The sequence below is a fragment of the Manis javanica genome, chromosome 4 (genome assembly GCF_040802235.1).
Source record: "Manis javanica isolate MJ-LG chromosome 4, MJ_LKY, whole genome shotgun sequence".
NCBI lineage: Eukaryota > Metazoa > Chordata > Mammalia > Pholidota > Manidae > Manis > Manis javanica.
Genome location: NC_133159.1, coordinates 132,564,031 through 132,584,602, shown reverse-complemented (window position 1 = coordinate 132,584,602; position 20,572 = coordinate 132,564,031). Strand labels below are relative to the sequence as shown.

Below are 20,572 nucleotides of genomic sequence, written 5' to 3'. Positions count from 1 at the left end.
CCAGCTGAAGCGCAGTCGGGCTCTAGAAGTCCCAGTTCCTACATAGAGAAGCGAGGAGGGGGTGGCGCGTGCTCGGGGTTTTGAGGCGCATGCTCCAGAGGCCAGGAACGAGAGCTGTGCGCCTGCGCAGCCGGGGCCTCCCAGCATCCTCCAGCGCAAGATGGTGCCGTGGAAGTCCTGTCCTCTCGCGGTCTGAGGGAGCGCCGAGTGACTCCGCCGCCGTGTTCCAGGTAACCGGGCGAGCCTGGGCGGGAGTGCAGAGGTGTCGCCGCCCCACCGGCCGGCTCGCGACCCAAGAGGGGTGCGAGCCCCAGGGAGAGGGGCGGCGTAAACGCAACTCGCCGGGCTCCGGGCGCCGCTCGTAACTTCGTTTCCTCCGCAGCTCCGCGAGAAAGCAGAGGCCGAGCCCCGGCGGGTGCGATGGCCGCTGTGGTGGCCAAGCGGGAAGGGCCACCGTTCATCAGCGAGGCAGCCGTGCGGGGCAACGCCGCGGTCCTGGATTACTGCCGGACCTCAGTGTCAGCGCTGTCGGGGGCCACGGCCGGCATCCTCGGTCTCACCGGCCTTTACGGCTTCATCTTCTACCTGCTCGCCTCCATCCTGCTCTCCCTGCTCTTAATTCTCAAAGCGGGCAGGAGGTGGAACAAATACTTTAAGTCACGAAGACCTCTCTTTACAGGCGGCCTCATCGGAGGCCTCTTCACCTACGTCCTGTTCTGGACATTCCTCTACGGCATGGTGCACGTCTACTGAAAGGAGCGCAGGGATGGCTTTTTTAAAAAAACAGATTGGGAGGACTGTTGCCAGAAGTTAACATCGTGTAGACTTAGTTTTTAAATTGTTCGGTTCGCTGCTGCTTCTGTAACGTTATAATTTATATCTGAAGACGAGTCTGTAATATTCTTCAGATTAAATGAAGCGTGAGATACTTTGTGGATTTTTTTTCTTACCTTAACTCACGTCGCCTGTCCGCCATAGGAGCCAAATCGCCACGTTTTGATTCCTGGATATGTGGGACTGGGTCTTACTTAGCCTTGTGTAATTTCCTTGCATTTATACATAGGTCATCCAGAGAAGGGCCGTTAGGGCCTAAATCTGGCGATAATTTAACATCCTGTAAAGTAATAACTAATGCTTATTAAGCGTTGCTTATATGCCAGGTATTGTGCCTTGTACCTTTTACGCTCATTATCCCGTTTAATTCTAGTAATGTGCTTATGAAGTAAATTTGTTAGCCGTCGTTGATGAACCTGAGGCTCAGAGGTTAAGTACCTCCCACTATGGGAGGCACAGCTAAAGGCAGAGTCAGGATTCAAATGCAGGTTTCTTCATTGCTCTTGCTGAAATGGCTTTACCTTTTCAGAGCCCCGCCTTCCCTCCCACCTCACCACTGCAATCAGGTGTGAATGATGTCATTTCACTTCCATTTCACTTAGTTACAGCCAGCTGTCCTTTCCATTTTAAAAAACAAATTCAAGCTCTTTTCTAGAATATGTCTAATGAAGATGAAACAGACTAGAATTTAAGCCAAACTTTGGGCTTGTCCAGAGTGCAAATGCCGGTCTGTATGCTAATGTGTAATCCCTTCTTGTCAGGAGGGTTATCCAAGAATCTAAGATGTATACATTTACTTGAAAAATAAGCACTGAATTAGAGTTATAGTCATGAACATGTTACTTCCATTAGCAAATTTCACAAATCTTCGATATGGTGTGAAGAGACCCAAACCAAGCCCAGGCTGGTGTGTGTGTGTGGTTGGGGAGTGGTGAGGGGGTGAAGAAAGCCTTTTTTGCAGAAATACCATTACATTTGAGACTTGGAAGTTGAATAACAGCCAAGCATAGAGAAGGGGATACTTGCCAGCGCATGTGTGAGGCCACTGGGTAGGAAGGAGTTTGACCCGTCTTTGGAGAGTTAAAGAGGCCACGAGGCAGAACTGGACCAGATCATGGACAGCACAGTGGGGAGGGGGGGCCTTGATCCTTAGAGAAACTGGGGGGAGCCTTTGGAAGTTTTAGGAATGAGGTGATTAGATTTGAATTTTTTTTTAATCTGTTTTGGATGAGAAAGGAATTTGAGAGCTTGACTCCAAGTCCTCCTTTACAGACAGTTAAGTAAGTGGCCCCTGGCCAATAACCATTGGATCTGGGACCCAGACCGGAATCCTATTTTGGGTTCTGGACCACATGCTTGCACATGAAGCCAAGAGGCAGGTAAGGTAGTGGTAAACAGGTAGTAAGCTTGTTTGACATGTTCACTATTATTGTAGTGAACGTCTTCACATCTATGTTGTTTTGAAGGAATAGTTCCTACAGCAGAAGATAAAAACTTGATTCCAAATGCTTTCCAGAGTTTTATTAGATTATACTCATTGAATGAAAAGTACCAGTTTTACCAATGCCTTCCTAGTCTTAATGCATGTTTATTTAAAGAGCTTCTTTAACTTACATTTGAACTTCTTTGCAAGATAGTAAGGAGTGTAATATACTGCTCACTGTAATTGTTTCTGTGTCTGCCTCTTTTGGTCCCTTTCTCCTTACATTTTCCTCTAAAACATGGGGTCACCATGAAGACATGAAGGGAGAAACATCAGGACACATTTAAAGTTAACACCTTTTATTGTTTTATAACCAAATAAAAATGTCAGAGAATACATATATTGGGCAGATCCCTGAAAACGTCTGCCACCTTCCCCCTTTAAGTCTGTGTACTGGCCTAAGGGGAAAGAAATAACAGCTGGCAGAAAGGGGGGTCTTTCGGAGTCTCTGAACCCATTGCATCACTTGGTAGAAGGAGGTGGTTGGAAACAAGTGGAGCCCTTTTCCAAACATGAAAGATGCCATTTCAAGTGGGTGATTAAGGGACTCCCCAGGGCACTGTAGTCCTTAGCGACACCTGGAGGAAGTCACATTGCCCCATTGTGACTGATCTCCCAGTGGGGCAACCAGCCACTGAGATAGGAGCCGATGGGGCAGTGGGGCGAAAAGGCAGCTGTAATTGGTCAGTTCTGGTAACCCCTGCATCAGGAGTAGAGAGCACTTCGATTTTTCATGGCTGGTCCCCATAATGTCACATTGATAGCACCCAATTTACACATCCCCTTGGCCCAAATCATTAGGAAAATACTAGGTAGATGGCTTTAGGCCAGGGTCTGAACATAAGCATAGACAATTCATGTGATCCTGGAATGAGCATGGACAGGAGCTCGTGAGAGGCTGGCACGCTCATCTTCCTGTTGGCAACGGCACCCTGAGTGAAGGGCTTTCCCATGTCTGAAGGGAGCCAAGTACCTGCTTTACTTCCCATTTCAAAGCCAGTTTCTATAAAATGAACGAGCCCTCCACTCATGCACCAAGGGAGAGAGCTGTGCAAAACCAAGGGAACTGGCAGCGACCAACCCTGTCCCGGAGCTGGAACGGGTCAGTGGCTCCTGTGAGCCTGTGGCCCCGAGACAGGAGGGAGGCCACCTGCACAGCTTTACTGGACTTGAAGAAACAGTTAGGCTCAGTCCTCGAGAGCAGTGAAGTATTCAGTTGATAAAAAGAAGGCCTCACAAAACCAGCTTCAGCCAGGGTCTCCATCTATTTCCCCGGTTGCTTCTTTTCAGGTTAAGGTGTTATTTTTATATGCATGTGATCTCCTTACCTAAAAAGCTTTCAGATTTTAACTTGTATGTCACTGCCTTGGGGAACCTTTTCTGGCTACTCTTCACTGGCAATTCAGTTCCATTTGTGAGTAAAAGGGGGACCAGCGGTTAAGGTTTGGCTCCCCGTAGACTGAGCACCTGGGCAGGGACCATGCTGCTTGGCACTGTGTCACCAGCATGTAGTCCAACACCTGATAAAAGGTACTCAATAAACATTTACTGAGTGAATTCATACTGTAGGAAGACATTTTCATTCCAATATAAAGCAAATAGTACAACCGCCCCTGATAATAGAATTGCTGCAAAGCAATTCCAAAAACAGGTTAAAAGAAACCAGACCAAATCCTAAGCAGCTGTGACCCCTGCCCTTTTTACTCTCTTCCAAACGTAAAAGTAACATGCTAGATTATTAAGTCTAAGGGTTTGATTTAGTAAGGAAGTGAAACACAGTGGGCCACCCAGGTTTTTTACTTCCTAGTCAGAAAACAGGTGGGCTTGTGGACAGGTTATCAGGCAGCTCAAGGGAGGAAGCTGCTTGCTCTGGAAGGGCAACTATTTTGGGGACCATGTCCCTCTGCCCCAGTGGCAGAGCCTTGCCAGAGACCTTTCAGGCCCCTTCCGACCCTCTCCAAAGGCCCTGGTGAAGGGATGCTTAGGGCCCCTCTGTGCAGAGGAGAACTAGGCTCCTCTGACTTAAGGCAGGCCCTGAAGAGCCCTTAAGTACCCTAGTTTCTACACAGCTGCACAAACAGCACTTGGGGCTTGCTGGGCAATGGGCCACGCTGCAGGCCTTTGCTGCTGAGCCACAGACCTCAGTGAATTAGGAGTTCTCTGTCTCCCCCAGATTTGCACGGGGACTCCTCAGACACCGGGAGAAGCAGAGAGCTAGCTGCCTCCCCAGCTGGGCACACATCAGCGTTATTCCGTGTGTCCCTTCCTGAGAGAAGAAACTGGGTCTGAGTTGCAGATATCGAAAGCTCATTTCCTGAGAGGGTGCACATAACCAGGTGGATTCTCAGGAAAACAAAAGCGTCTCTTGGCAGTGGTGACACGGGTTGCCTCAGGAAAGAGGGTGGGAGGGAAGCTTTTCACTATCATTTGGTGCCTTTTAAATTTTGAGTCATGTCACTATTATCCAGTCAAAGTATTTTAACTTAAATAAATTTAAGTATCATGCCACTTACCCAGGAGTGGGGGTGGGGGATCATCTGGGTCTCAAGGTAGAGCATGTGACCAGAAATTGGTGCCACCCACCAAAGCTGGCTTGTTCCTCCCTCGGAACCAGGCTCTGCATTAACTCAACCAGTGCTTCTCAAACTCTAACATGCACACCGATCACCTGGGAATCTTGTGGAAATGCAGGGTCTGATTTAGGAGGACAAGGGAGGGGCTGGAGACTGCAGTTCCAAGGAACTCCCAGGTGATGCTGGTGCGTGCAAAGTGCACGCTCTGAGGCGGCTGGGTTCTGCAGGGTGGGGGCGGGGAGGAAAGGGCAAGCGTGAAGGGCAAGGGCCGCCCTGACAACACTTCCACCTGCCCAGTGAGCACCATCCATTACCTCACTGGCCCCTCAGACCCGGCCTTTGAGGAGAGAGGGGCGGACTGCGGGCAGGAACCCCCAGCCCCACAGAACAGCAAGAGCCAGACCACACCATCAAATGATCTCCCTTCTAGGCCAGATGCTCTGCCGGAGCAGAGGCCTCCCTGCCTCCCCTTCCCCACCTTCCCCAGGAGCTCTCGGGAGGGCCTCTCCCCTCAGGGCCAGCTGCCTCTGGCGGGTCCAGTCTTTTCCTGGCTGCTTCCTTGGCCACCTTTACATTTGATCTCTGGGAGCGAAGTCGAATGTCCCCTTGCATGTTGGCCAAGGCCCTTCTCTGAGAAGCCATCACTCTCGAAAGGGATTTGTGAAGGCCTCAGCTAGTGGCTGGAGGAAGGCCAAAGTGGCCGTTGGCTCTGAAGGGAATGGCAAGTGTGCCCCACTCCGAGGGCCAGGTCAGCATCTCATTTAAACACGTCTTGCATAGGGCCCAGCCCGCAGGAAAAAATGTTTATTTAATGAACAAATGAATGCCCAAGCAGGTTCTCAGAAATCATGAAAACTACTCTAGTGGCACTCAAGCTCCTGGCCTGACCCCTTCCCTCCCCAGGGCCTCCTCTTCTAGATCTGAGCCATTCTGGCCACTGGGAGACTCTCCTCCTCACACACACCACAATAAGCTTGTGGCAAGATCCCAAAGTGCAGGAAGATGGCTGCCCTGGGAGCCCGTGTCCCATGCAGACACAAAGGCGGATCTTCCCAGCTCAGAGCTGTGCATAGTTCTGCCCCCATCTTCACCAAATCCGCTCTAGGTCAACATTGCTGGCTACGCCTCCACTGTCTGCAGGTTCTGCAGCTGCTCCACATTCACCTTGCCATTCCCCAGGTGGCCGGACCTGTGTGAGGGTGGGGTAGGGGGCACAGAGGGCAGTTGGGAACCCTCTGGACACAGCCAGCCTCCCTAAGGCGGACTCCACCTGCAGCAGCGTCTGGCTGGCAGCACTGCAGGCAGGCAGAGAATTCACAGAGAGGGGCAGTCTGTCCAGGCCGCAGGCACAGCCCAGACACGAGTAGATGCCCAGGCTGAAGCCTCTAGAGCTGCCCCAGCAATGAGCAGCAGCCACCGCCGTGGCAGCCCTGAGCCTCCCACAGCAACAGGCAAAGCTGCGCCAAGACCAGCGGCTTTCTTCCCCCTCGCAGGCCGAAGAGCTCAGGCAGGCATCCAAGAGGTGACAGCTCGGAGCAGGTAGGCCTCCACTGCCCCCTTCCCCTGGCTGCTGCAAGCCCCCAGCCTCTCTTTGCCTCCTCAATCCTTCCCTGCCCAGGCACAGCTCCTGGCTGGAGGCTGCCAATCCCTAAGTCAGCAAAGAATGAGTGCTGGGGGCAGAAGGAGGGCCCACCTTAAGCCAGTGAACTCCTGGGACTTGGTTTACAAGAGTCATTGGACCCTAGCCTGACTGAGCAGGAAGAGCCCTGTGTGCAGCCCCCACTGGATTAAAAAAGGGAAAAATGGGCTCAGAAAGGGCCAGGCACCTGCTCAAGGGCACACAGCAAGGCAGAAGCAGAGCAGCCCTGAAGGCCAGCCTTCTGACTCAGCCCAGGGCTCCCTCTGGCACCACGCTGAGGTCACATCTGCAAAATGGTCAGGTCAGACTGCAGGTCACCTGTCAGCATAGCCCCTCCTGAGGCTAGGACAGCTCCAGAATTCCCACTTCGAAGAGGGACTTAGGGAAGGCATCTGATGGGGAGTGGGGGAAGGACGGGCCTGAGAAAGCAGAATAACCCGATGAAGGAGAACTGGATTCCAGACACACACTGCCAGGGTCCAGATTCCAACTCTGCCATTTACTAGCTGTGTGACTTGTGCAAGTTTACTTAACCTTTCAGTGCCTCAGTTTCCTCATTAGTAGAATAGGGTACATTAGTGTCCACCTCATAAGTGTCTGAAATAAGTTCACAACACAAATTGTTCAAAGCAGTGCAGAGCAGATAGAAAGCCGGGGAAAAGCTGCTAAGTACTGTTACTGTGTGAGCCCTGTGACAGCACAGCAAGCGGCCTGTTTGCAGGTACTTAGAGGTGTTGGGAGCTAATGGGGATAAACAGGTAAATGAAGCACCACCGGCAGCCCCTTCACCCAGGGTCCAGCTTTGATGTACTCTCCTGGGTCCTGGACTTCCTGCCTGGTAGCCAGGTCTCCTGCAGCCCAGTCCTGGGCCCTCTGCCCGCAGCCCCTCACCTGGCGGGCTCGAGGAGCTGCCGGCTCACGCAGCCATCCCCCGTCTGGCCTCCGCCTCCGTCCTGCACCTCCGGCTGCTCCGCCAGCCCCGGCCCCGTTCCCGCGTCCTCAGCCTCTGGGGCCTCACCCTGCTGCGAGGACTTCACCAGCCGCGTGAGGCCCTTTAGGGCCCTGGGCAGGACAGGACCCGTTAACCCTGGCCTGCGGCGCCAGGGCAATGTCCCTAGCCTGGCTGGCTGGCCCTGCTGAGCCTCTCGCCCCAGGGGGCACCCCTCTTTCTCCAGTTGCTCAGTCGGAGTGACAGGGTCAGGGCTTGGGGCTCAGCCTGGGCTGAGGCTATCCAGGCAAATGGTGGAGGCTGATCCTCCGCCTGCTGTCCCAGGTTGTGGTGGGGCGGAGGAGGCACCCAGGTGCCTGGCCAGTGCCCACCATCTGCAATTCCCCATTCTGATTCCAGCCCTCCAGAAAGCCTTCCTTGAAGGCTGGGCTGGAGACCCCTTCCCCTTCCTGTCCCCCAATGTCTGGATTTCCCACTCATACTATCACACACACACACACACACACACACACACACACAATGACACACACACACACACACACACCATAAAAGCCTGGAAATAGGACCCCACAGTGCTAAGAAGAAATCCACCTTTTCTTCCTTTACCACACCAGCTTCCCTTAGCCCCAGCCCCAGCAGGGCAACCGAGGCCTATACAGAATCCTAAAATGTAAGTGTTAAAAGGCATTGTATGGAAACCAACCCTCATTTCCCAGAGAGAACCTGAGGCCCAAGGAGGCCTGGGACCTGTCCAAAGTCACATGTTGGGCAGCTGCTGAGTTGGGCCTGGTACCCAGCTCTCCTGCCCACAGCCTGAGGTGGCTGTTTCTTCTGCCAGCTGTACTGAGGCAGAATCAGATCTGTGAGCATATTCCCAGAACATTCCTCCTCCCCGGCGAGCTCCCTGCGATTCACCCCTGCCTCCATACTCCAGGGGCCGCCATCCAGCCAGGGCAAAGGCTCTAAGCCAGGGAGGGGGAGGCGCCACCAGGGGGCTCCACAGGGGTTCCCTCAGGCTGCTGGAGAGGAAGCCTGACTGACCTCACTTCCTCGTACTTCTTGTCCCGGTAAAAGTTGCTCTTCTTGATGAAGTAGATGAGCACCAGGTCACAGAAGAAGGACCCCTGCCAAAGGGTTGGGGTCCCTGACTCAGAATCCTAGACTTACAGGAACACCCAGCCACTTGGCGCACACTACATCCAAAGTGACCCTGCAACAGCCCCCTGTGGGGGAGTCCCTGTTTCACAGACAGGGAAACGGGGCTCAGGAAGAGGCAGCCTTCTCCAAGGCACAGAGCTTGTCAGGGCGGAGCGAAAGGGAGCCTGGCGTCCCTGGGGTCCCTCAGACCAAGCACCCCCAGCACTACACTGACCCCAACCAGCATGGCTTCAGACAGTGCCTGCTGAGCACACGCCCTGTGCCGGGGCCTGCACCGGAGAGCAGGGAGGGAGACAGTGAGACCCTCTGGGGCCGTGCCCTTTGGGGCAGGAGACAGGCATGTGCATTTTGACAGTGACAGAGGTGACACAGTCCTATGATGGGGAGGGGAGCAGCGCGAGCTGAGAGAAGACAGGACTTCGCTCAGCCTGGGGAGGGACATCTGGGCAGAATCTTGACAGAAATAGATTATACAATCCAAAAGTTGAAGAATAAATAAATTCCAGGAAGGGCATCACAGAGGCGGGAACAAGCGTGTCATGCCTGGGAAATTCCACAGGGCATGGCAGCAGGGGACGAGCCGAAGACACTTCTGGAGAGATGGATGTTTTCGAGACATAGGTCCTAATCTTTTGGGGAGGCACTGAGGGCTTTGAATAAGAGCAGGACACAGTCATAATTATGGCATTTTTTAGGAAGATCCCTCCAGTCAGTAGTCAGTGTGAGATGGATTGGAGGACATCGGACCAGACGCATAGTGCAAATGCTCATCTCCTCCACCAGAGAGCGACTCCACCACAGCACAGAGGTGAGAGGGAGGCGCTTCCAGCTTGAGGAGGGAGGAGGTTGGGGTGTTGAGGGTTGGGCCTCCAGGTAAAGGTGGCCCTCTGATGTTGGGCACTACACACCTTTTCCCCCCGGAGATGCCAAAAATGTTATTTATCAATTCCTTGTCTCACAGAGAACACTCCTCCTACCCCCACCCAGCCTCTACCACTGCTCTTTCCCCAAATGGAGCCACTTACGTTAAGGCCCCGCTACTGTGGACCCAGATTTAATATCTAACCTAACTGCAGTTTCAGTCCTCTTGGGAAAGTAATGTTTAGCCAGCCAAACCGAATTTCCCAGAGGCAGTTCCCTGAGGGCCCCCTTCCGTCTTAGGAGGGTTACTTGCCTAAACTATGCATGCTTTGCTAATAAATTCCTCTTCTTTAAAACCTTTAAAGATCTTTAAAAGCCTATTCTTTTCTGCTGCTTAGCAAAGTTCCCCTCTACTCGCTAGATGGGATGATACCCAATAGATGGGATGATACCCAATTCACAAATTATTTTATGCAACTTAAATCTTCCAGTTTACTTGGTTGAATTTTGTTTCTTAAAATGTTCACTTCAAGGTATGCCCCCCATCATGCCTTGTGTTCCAATTTACCCACATCATAAGGAAGTGATGGCTGATGGTGGCCCCTCTCTAAGAATGTCACATATGCAAACAGGTGGGGTTCCCTAACAATGGGGCTCACTTTCATGGACCAACTCTCTGGAGCACAGCCTTGCTGAGTCCTGTTAGAAGACAGAGTTTTCCTGGTCTCAAAAAAGTCCCTCCTGGGTCCTGCCAGAAGTTTCATTGGCTGTTTGGCCACCAGGACAGAAGAATGAGGAAAGAGGCGGCCAGAAACCCAGGCGAGGGGCATGCTAAGATGGGTGCAAGCCACTCACCGACAACCCAAATGGCTAGAAAACTTCCAGAACAAAGGGGTATGACAGAGACTTAGAGTAAAGCTTCACCTGCCCTCCGGCCATGACCTCTCTCCTGTGAGCCCCTCTGGGCCCAACTGAGGGGACAGCTCTGAGGAACACTACTAACAGGCTTCCCTGCCTGTCATCTTTTTACTCTGTGATTATCAATTGGGAATGAACTTGGCCTCTGGGGCACGTTTGATGATGTCTAGAGACATTCTGGCTATCACGACTGTGGGAGAAAGTGCTGCAGCCTCTCTTGGGTACAGGGTAGGTAGGGATGCAGTAAAATGTCCTGCAGTGCACAGGCAGGCCCTACCAAAAAAGAATTATCTGGCTCAAAATATCACTAGGACAGGAACACAGTTGAGAATGCCTGTACATAGCTGGGTCCTGCTTCTATTTAGCAGCAGTGGAGATGAGGCTTAGACGTTGAGCGGTTGGCCCAGGATCCCAGAGAACCCCAGCCACACCCAAATCCAGAGCCCCAGGCAGTGCCTCTCTGGCTCTCTGCAGAGAACCGCAGGCAGTCATGGCCACCTGAGGACGCCAGAGGGGGGCAAAGTCCCCCAAAACCCTCTACCGTCATCCTGCAGACCCCACCAGCTCTCCTCCTTTCTGGGGCATGAGGGCAGGTCCTCTGGGGCATTCCCCCCAACTGCCAGTGCTCAGAGGGTGCAGGTGGGGAAGGTAGGTACTCACAGCACCCATGAGTGCCAGCCCAGAGCCCACGTTGATGATTGTGGGGATGATGTTGAACTTCCCTGCCTGTATGTAGCACAGAAAGACAAGAGAGGGTGAGCAAAGCAGGATGGACAGTGGGACCCCCACCAGGACTCCAGCCAGAGCCAGCCCAGGACCCTGCCCAATGTGCCCCACCCCGGATGAGCCCTGCCCCACACACCTTGCCATTCACCATCACATCAAAGCGGATCCCGTAGGCCTTCATCAGGGTGCGGAACTCTACCCCAGCCGCATCTCGGTAATATTTGGCAAACCTGGGGGAGACATGGCCCAGAGGAGCCCTCAGGCTGGCTGGGCCTTCCCTGTTTGGTACTACAGACTCAGCTGCCTTGGTGATTTATAAACACCGCAGAACCCTGGTCTCAGCACCCCCAGGAGAGGGTGCAGACCCTCTTGCTGACATTATGCTAAAGACACACTCAAACGTTTGAAACCCTTCCCATACATTTCCCAAGGGGGAGGACTTTCTCACTGTACTCTGGGCCAAGCTAGGGCCACCAAAGCACCAATGGAACTGAGCCAGCTGAGAAGCCAAGCCTCGGCTCCATGGCAAGCAGGGGGTGGCAGCCACTTCCGTTCTCTCCCAGGGGCACTCCCAGCTGCCGTCTCTCCCTGCACCAAGCGCTCTGACACCCATCCCCAGGAAGGGGTGTCACAGGGCTGCCACCCAGGATGGTGGGTCACAAGGCGGCAGGCTTAGCCCTGGTTACCTGAAATTATACCCAGAGGAGATAGAGTTTTCTGAAAATTTGTTGTCCAGACGGCTAAAATAATAGTGAGGGTTGCATTCAGAAGGAGCTTTATCAAGATCACAGTCCCATTCGATCTGAATACCTATTACACCACCCTTGATGAAAAAGAGACAAGAATCAATGCACAGGGCTTTCTGAGAAAACAGAGGTCCCAGACCAGCTGGCTCTTCACAGAGAGCTGGACCAGATGGGGAGAGGGCTCAGGCAAGGGGTCGGTAGGCTGCAGCATCCTTCCAGGTGGACAGTGGAAAGCCCACAGTTCTAGCCCCACCTCAGAGTGGCTAAGGAAAGCATCGCTGACCACCCCAGCCAGGATCCACCTGCTTCGTGTACGGGGGACATGGCGACTGGCAAAGTGAGCTCCCACCATGGGATGGGCACCTTACACAAGAGCCAGGATGTGCCAGGGGGGGCTCCTGCTGGCACAGTGTCAGCTGATGCCCCAAGAACCAAGAACCACATGGCAGGTGCTGAAGGCCCGAGGTCCCAGGGCAGGCACAGATGGCTGTGCACCACAGCCAGTTCTGAAGACAGTGAATCCCTGGGGCAGAGGACTTCGCAGGGCCACCCCAGCCCATGGGTGCCACCCTACACTGCCCTCCTCATTGCAGAGCCCAGGCCCAGAGCCCTTAGGCCCCAGGGGGACACCACCCACCTGCAAGGCTAGCTCCTGGAAGTTGCTCCCTGTCCAGCTGACCAAGGACCCCAGTCGGAAGATGGGGCAGTAGGGGTTCTTGGGGCCAAACTGACAGGATTTCAGGAAAGATTTGTCTTTGGAATCCTGTACATTGGTCCTGGGTGGAGGCCATGAACAGCAATGAAAGAAAGGTGAGATCCTGGGCTGGAGGCTGGGCCTGACTCAGGAGTCACTGGGCCCCTCACCTGGCCCAGGCTGAGTCCCTGACTAGCCCCTGCTTGAATCCTGGCTGCACCCCCTCAGGATCCCCAACAACCTACTGCATGCAAGGACAGGGCCCCACTCTCACAACAGAGGAAAGGGGTGCCCCAGCATGAATCAGTGGTTCATACACACACACACACACACACACCCCATGCACACGGGCCCATGCACAGCCACCCAAGACCCAGGCCCTGGATCCCCTGCAGCCAAGCCCCACCTACTTGGAGAAGTTGAATTTGGGGAAACGAATGAAGTTCTTTATGTAAACAGTGAAGTCTTCAGCCTTGCCCAGGAGTGGCTTCCTGAAAAACAAGCCAGGACAGCCTGCCCAGGAGCCCTAGCCCTGCTTCCCTTCTGCCTCCATGCAACACCCCAGCCTGTGACAGGGCTGAGGCCTGCTTGTTCCCTGGGTCCCTTGGAGCCATGGCCAAGGACAGTTAATTTGTTCATGTTGGAGTGGCCCACAGGCCTTACGAGGTTTGAGGATCCATCAGGTGGGACCCACTGCACAGAACTGGGTCAGGTCCTGAGGCCTCAGTCACTCACGTTGGCCTGGACTTTGTCTCCACTGGACACCAGGCGAAGATCTCACAGGTGCCCCTTTGTGTGTTCCCTGCCCTCAGGCAGCGGCCAGTCCTCAGTCCTGCAGGGGTGGGGCAGAGACAGTGCTAGGAGGCTCTGGCTCCAGCCCCCGCTGCCCCCCAGCCCTGGCCACTCCAGGCCTCACCATTTCCAGCCACAACAGGCTCCCCAGGAGGGCAGTCGCTGTCCTCATGGCACAGAGCGTCGGGAATGCTTTCACTCTGCCAGGAAAGAAAAGGCAGCTCACGGGGCTTCCCCTGCAGGGGCCCAGCTCAGAGCCAGGTCCCACCCAGGAGTTAGGCCTGCCTGGGGCCACACACCCTCTGAGACTCCCCCAGACTTTGCATAATAGGCACACACACCTCCCCCGGGGCCCCCGGTATAGAAACCCCTGCTTCAGAACAGGGGTAGAACCCACCCACTGCTGGCCACTCTCCTGCCAGCTCTCTGCCCCACATCAAACCTCAGCACAGGTTTCCTGCCGCTGGTTGGGCGTCACGATCAGGTTGGTGATGATGAAGAACACATTCTCCCCCTGAGGAACCAGAGAGGGTTAAGGAACCTCCTCCTGTCCCTTTGGAGACCCTCCTTCCAGAGCTGCCAGGCAGGGGGTGGGGTCTCTGCCCAGGTGTTGAGGAAATAGGGCTACAAAACCAGTGGCTCCCACCCCTCTGCCCACTGACCTAGGCGTCCCTGAGTAGATGTCCTTTGACGGGTCCCAACCCCAACCTGCCCCCTCTTTGCCAATCCTTATTCTGCCCTCAGCCCCTGGGGTACCAGCCCAGATATGGGAGGGGGAGGGGCAGGGACAGGGTGGCGGTGAACAGGCCAGGAAGCTGTCCCCAGGGGCAGTGGCTGATACAAGGGGGGATTCTCTGCACCAGAGCACCTGACTCATGCCAACCGAGTTCTCAGAGCCCCATTTGGTCTCAGCCCACTCAGGGTTTGTTGGGACCAGAGCGGTCCCATAAGGCACAGGCAAGGAGGGCAGAGGTTTGGCATGGCAGGAAGGACCTGGGCAGGGTCGCTAAATGCAAACCCTGGCAACCATCCTGGCCCAAGGGAGACAAAGGATGGAAGTCCCCAGGTACTCGAGCAACTTCCTGTGTGACCACCCGAGTCAGGCCCTGCCGCCCAGCCCAGTGCTGACTGGGACTCCAACCTGAGGTGGGATGACATAGTCGGCAACGTCCCAGAGCCGCTCGCCGAGCTCTGAGGTGTTGGTGAAGGTCACACCCTTCACTTTGGTGACAATGCTGCTCTGCAGGGAGGTGTCGGTGTCTTGGTAACCCTTCTTCACCAGGAACACCCAACTGCAGGGAAGAGGCCAGCAGGTGGGCATTAGACCCACTGCTGCTCAGGGAAGTTTCCCCAGGCCTTGGGTGGGGTGGCAGCAGGCTTGGGGCTCCAGGCTTCCCACCAGGTCCTGGGCCGGGGACCCAACTCCACTGCTGCCTGAAACCCCGTCCTGCAAGCAGCCCTAGAGGGAGCAGGCCTCTGCTCGGCAGCTGAGACCCTGAAGTCAGGCAGGCCAGGGCCAAAACCGGCTTACCCAGTACACAGGCAATGTGACCTCGGGCCAGCCCATGAACTCTGGGACCTAATACGTGGATAACTGCGCCTCCCTCCAGGGATGTGAGGATGGTAAAGGAGGCAGTGCATAGCCTGAAACTAACCAGGAGGGGACCTCAGACAAACAGAGGGGCATTCTACAAAATTAGAGCACAAAATCCAGTACTCTTCGGCACCCAGAACACAAGCACCAAAAGAAAAAATAAACAAGTTGGACTTGATCAGAATTAAAAACTTTTGTGCATCAAGAGATACTATTAAAAAGTGAAAAGATGACGAAAAAAATGGAAAAAAATATTTGCCCATCATATAATTGGTAAGGGTTCAGTACCTGGAATATATAAAGAACTCTTACAACTCAACAATAAAAAAGACAAAACACCTCATTTAAAAATGGGCCAACAATTTGAAGACACATTTCTCCAAAGAAAATATACAAATGACCAATAAGCACATGAAGAGATGTCCAACATCATAGGTCAGCATTAAAACTGCAATGAGATACTATTTCACACTCAATAAGATGGCTGTCATCAAAAAAAACCAAAATAACAAATGTTGGCATAGATGCAGCAAAATTGGTACTTGCTGATAGGAATGTAAAGTGGTGCAGCTGCTGTGGAAAACAGTTTGGTACTTCTGCAGAAAGTTACCATATGACCCAGCAAGTCCATTCCAAAGTATATACCCAGAAGATTTAAAATTATATGCCCACATAAAAACCTGTACATGAATGTTAGCAACATTATTCCTAATGGTCAAAAGTACACATCTGCAGGGCGGAGCCAAGATGGCAGCGTGAGTAGAGCAGTGGAAATCTCCTCCCAAAAACACATAGAGCTATGAAAATATAACAAAGAAAAATCTTCCTAAAATAGAAACCACAGGACACAGGACAACATCCAGACCACATCCACACCTGCAAGAACCCAGCGCCTTGCGAAGGGGGGCTCCACCATTTTGGAGGAGCAGCCCCAGCCAGGCCACGCCCACAGCAACAGCGGAGATAAACCCCATAGCAACTGGGCAGGAAGCAGAAGCCCTGTCTGCACACAGCTGACAAGCATAAGCCACTAGAGGTCGCTATTCTCCCAGGTGAGGAAGGCCATAAACCAGCAAGAAGGGAAGCTCTTCCAGCAGTCACTTGTGCCAGCTCTGCACACTATCTCTATCACCATGAAAAGGCAAAACTACAGGCAGACAAAGATTACAGAGACAACACCTGAGAAGGAGACAGACCTAACCAGTCCTCCTGAAAAAGAATTCAAAATAAAAATCATGAACATGCTGACAGAGATGCAGAGAAAAATGCAAGAGCAATGGGATGAGATGCAGAGAAAAATGCAAGAGCAGTGGGATGAAGTCCGGAGGGAGATCACAGATGTCAGGAAGGAGATCACAGAGGTGAAACAATCCCTGGAAGGATTTATAAGCAGAATGGATAAGATGCAAGAGGCCATTGAAGGAATAGAACCCAGAGAACAGGAACATATAGAAGCTGACACAGAGAGAGATAAAAGGATCTCCAGGAATGAAACAACAGTAAAAGAACTATGTGACCAAGCCAAAAGGAATAATATTCGTATTATAGGGATACCAGAAGAAGAAGAAAGAGGAAAAGGGATAGAAAGTCTCTTTGAAGAAATAATTGCTGAAAACTTCCCCAAACTGGGGGAGGAAATAATCGAACAGACCATGGAATTACACAGAACCCCCAACAGAAAGGATCCAAGGAGAACAACACCAAGACACATAGTAATTAAAATGGCAAGGATCAAGGACAAGGAAAGAGTTTTAAAGGCAGCTAGAGAGAAAAAGTTCACCTATAAAGGAAAACTCATCAGGCTAACATCAGACTTCTTGACAGAAATCCTACAGGCCAGAAGAGAATGGCATGATATACTTAATGCAATGAAACAGAAGGGCCTTGAACCAAGGATACTGTATCCAGCACGACTATCATTTAAATATGATGGCGGGATTAAACAATTCCCAGACAAGCAAAAGCTGAGGGAATTTGCTTCCCACAAACCACCTCTACAGGGCATCCTACAGGGACTGCTCTAAATGGGAGCACCCCTAAAAAGAGCACAGAACAAAACACCCAACATATGAAGAATGGAGGAGGAGGAATAAGAAGGGAGAGAAGAAAAGAATCTCCAGACAGTGTATATAACAGCTCAATAAGTGAGCTAAGTTAGGCAGTAAGATACTAAAGAAACTAACCTTGAACCTTTGGTAACCACGAATCTAAAGCCTGCAATGGCAATAAGTACATATCTCTCAATAGTCACCCTTAATGTAAATGGACTTAATGCACCAACCAAAAGACACAGAGTAATAGAATGGATAAAAAAGCAAGACCCATCTATATGCTGCTAACAAGAAACTCACCTTAAACCCAAAGACAAGCATAGACTAAAAGTCAAGGTATGGAAAAACATATTTCAGGCAAACAACAGTGAGAAGAAAGCAGGGGTTGCAGTACTAATATCAGACAAAATAGACTTCAAAACAAAGAAAGTAACAAGAGATAAAGAAGGACACTACATAATGATAAAGGGCTCAGTCCAACAAGAGGATATAACCATTCTAAATATATATGCACCCAATACAGGAGCACCAGCATATGTGAAGCAAATACTAACAGAACTAAAGAGGGAAATAGACTGCAATGCATTCATTTTAGGAGACATCAACACACCACTCACCCCAAAGGATAGATCCACCGGGCAGAAAATAAGTAAGGACACAGAGGCACTGAACAACACCCTAGAACATATGGACCTAATAGACATCTATAGAACTCTACATCCAAAAGCAACAGGATATACATTCTTCTCAAGTGCACATGGAACATTCTCCAGAATAGACCACATACTAGCTCACAAAAAGAGCCTCAGTAAACTCCAAAATATTGAAATTCTACCAACCAATTTTTCAGACCACAAAGGTATAAAAGTAGAAATAAATTCTACAAAGAAAACAAAAGGCTCACAAACACATGGAGGCTTAACAACATGCTACTAAATAATCAATGGATCAATGAACAAATCAAAATAGAGATCAAGGAATATATAGAAACAAATGACAACAACAACACTAAGCCCCAACTTCTGTGGGACGCAGCGAAAGCAGTCTTAAGAGGAAAGTATATAGCAATCCAGGCACACTTGAAGAAGGAAGAACAATCCCAAATGAATAGTCTAACATCACAATTATCAAAACTGGAAAAAGAGGAACAAATGAGGCCTAAAGTCAGCAGAAGGAGGGACATAATAAAGATCAGAGAAGAAATAAACAAAATTGAGAAGAATAAAACAATAGCAAAAATCAACGAAACCAAGAGCTGGTTCTTTGAGAAAATAAAATAGATAAGCCTCTAGCCAAACTTATTAAGAAAAAAAGAGAAACAGCACAAATCAACATAACCAGAAATGAGAATGGAAAAATCACGACAGACTCCACAGAAATACAAAGAATTATTAAAGACTACTATGAAAACCTATATGCCAACAAGCTGGAAAACCTAGAAGAAATGGACAACTTCCTAGAAAAATACAACCTCCCAAGACTGACCAAGGAAGAAACACAAAAGTTAAACAAACCAATTACGAGCAAAGAAATTGAAACGGTAATCAAAAAAACTACCCAAGAACAAAACTCCGGGGCCGGACGGATTTACCTCGGAATTTTATCAGACACACAGAGAAGACATAATACCCATTCTCCTTAAAGTGTTCCAAAAAATAGAAGAAGAGGGAATACTCCCAAACTCATTCTATGAAGCCAATATCACCCTAATACCAAAACCAGGCAAAGACCCCACCAAAAAAGAAAATTACAGACCAATATCCCTGATGAATGTAGATGCAAAAATACTCAATAAAATATTAGCAAACAGAATTCAACAGTATATCAAAAGGATCATACACCATGACCAAGTGGGATTCATCCCAGGGATGCAAGGATGGTACAATATTCGAAAATCCATCAACATCATCCACCACATCAACAAAAAGAAAGACAAAAACCACATGATCATCTCCATAGATGCTGAAAAAGCATTTGACAAAATTCAACATCCATTCATGATAAAAACTCTCAGCAAAATGGGAATAGGGGGCAAGTACCTCAACATAATAAAGGCCATATATGATAAACCCACAGCCAGCATTATACTGAACAGCGAGAAGCTGAAAGCATTTCCTCTGAGATCGGGAACCAGACAGGGATGCCCACTCTCCCCACTGTTATTTAACATAGTACTGGAGGTCCTAGCCACGGCAATCAGACAAAACAAAGAAATACAAGGAATCCAGATTGGTAAAGAAGAAGTTAAACTGTCACTATTTGCAGATGATATGATACTGTACATAAAAAACCCTAAAGACTCCACTCCAAAACTACTAGAACTGATATCAGAATACAGCAAAGTTGCAGGATACAAAATTAACACACAGAAATCTGTAGCTTTCCTCTACACTAACAATGAATCAATAGAAAGAGAAATCAGGAAAACAATTCCATTCACCATTGCATCAAAAAGAATAAAATACCTAGGAATAAACCTAACCAAAGAAGTGAAAGACTTATACTCTGAAAACTACAAGTCACTCTTAAGAGAAATTAATGGGGACACTAACAAATGGAAACTCATCCCATGCTCATGGCTAGGAAGAATTAATATCGTCAAAATGGCCATCCTGCCCAAAGCAATATACAGATTTGATGCAATCCCTCTCAAATTACCAGCAACATTCTTCAATGAACTGGAACAAATAATTCAAAAATTCATATGGAAACACCAAAGACCCCGAATAGCCAAAGCAATCCTGAAAAAGAAGAATAAAGTAGGGGGGATCTCACTCCCCAACTTCAAGCTCTACTACAAAGCCATAAGTAATCAAGACAATTTGGTACTGGCACAAGAACAGAGCCACAGACCAGTGGAACAGATTAGAGACTCCAGACATTAACCCAAACATATATGGTCAATTAATATTTGATAAAGGAGCTATGGACATACAGTGGCAAAATGACAGTCTCTTCAACAGACGGTGCTGGCAAAACTGGACAGCTACATGTAGGAGAATGAAACTGGACCATTGTCTAACCCCATATACAAAGGTAAACTCAAAATGGATCAAAGACCTGAATGTAAGTCATGAAACCATTAAACTCTTGGAAAAAAACATAGGCAAAAACCTCTTAGACATAAACATGAGTGACCTCTTCTTGAACATATCTCCCCGGGCAAGGAAAACAACAGCAAAAATGAGCAAGTGGGACTACATTAAGCTGAAAAGCTTCTGTACAGCGAAAGACACCATCAATAGAACAAAAAGGAACCCTACAGTATGGGAGAATATATTTGAAAATGACAGATCCGATAAAGGCTTGACGTCCAGAATATATAAAGAGCTCACATGCCTCAACAAACAAAAAACAAATTACCCAATTAAAAAATGGGCAGAGGAACTGAACAGACAGTTCTCTAAAAAAGAAATACAGATGGCCAAGAGACACATGAAAAGATGCTCCACATTGCTAATTATCAGAGAAATGCAAATTAAAACTACAATGAGGTATCACCTCATACCAGTAAGGATAGCTGCCATCCAAAAGACAAACAACAACAAATGTTG

At 50.2% G+C, this 20,572-nt stretch overlaps 2 protein-coding genes across 9 annotated transcripts in view; one reads left to right on the top strand and one right to left on the bottom strand.

Moving 5' to 3' along the window:
* Window positions 1-3: 3 nt before the first annotated feature.
* On the top strand, window positions 4-928 carry EMC6 (ER membrane protein complex subunit 6). Its single transcript, XM_017653250.3, has 2 exons — window positions 4-230; window positions 383-928. The coding sequence occupies exon 2, from the start codon at window positions 421-423 to the stop codon at window positions 751-753; it is 333 nt and encodes a 110-aa protein (XP_017508739.1). The 5' UTR covers window positions 4-230; window positions 383-420; the 3' UTR covers window positions 754-928.
* Window positions 929-1,056: 128 nt separating this feature from the next.
* P2RX5 (purinergic receptor P2X 5) overlaps window positions 1,057-20,572 on the bottom strand; it is a 25,739-nt gene continuing 6,223 nt past the window's right edge. For 2 of the 8 annotated variants that reach the window (XM_037022741.2, XM_037022739.2), the window contains exons 2-13: window positions 14,515-14,665; window positions 13,816-13,887; window positions 13,498-13,573; window positions 13,317-13,413; window positions 12,992-13,072; window positions 12,525-12,663; window positions 11,828-11,964; window positions 11,278-11,371; window positions 11,076-11,141; window positions 8,520-8,602; window positions 7,421-7,591; window positions 1,057-6,079 (exon numbers count right to left, since the gene is read on the bottom strand). In XM_037022741.2, coding sequence (XP_036878636.1) covers window positions 6,010-6,079; window positions 7,421-7,591; window positions 8,520-8,602; window positions 11,076-11,141; window positions 11,278-11,371; window positions 11,828-11,964; window positions 12,525-12,663; window positions 12,992-13,072; window positions 13,317-13,413; window positions 13,498-13,573; window positions 13,816-13,887; window positions 14,515-14,665 — 1,237 coding nt within the window. In that variant the 3' untranslated portion in view covers window positions 1,057-6,009. The other 6 variants (XR_005062468.2, XR_005062469.2, XM_037022740.2 and 3 more) reach the window with 6 other exon arrangements.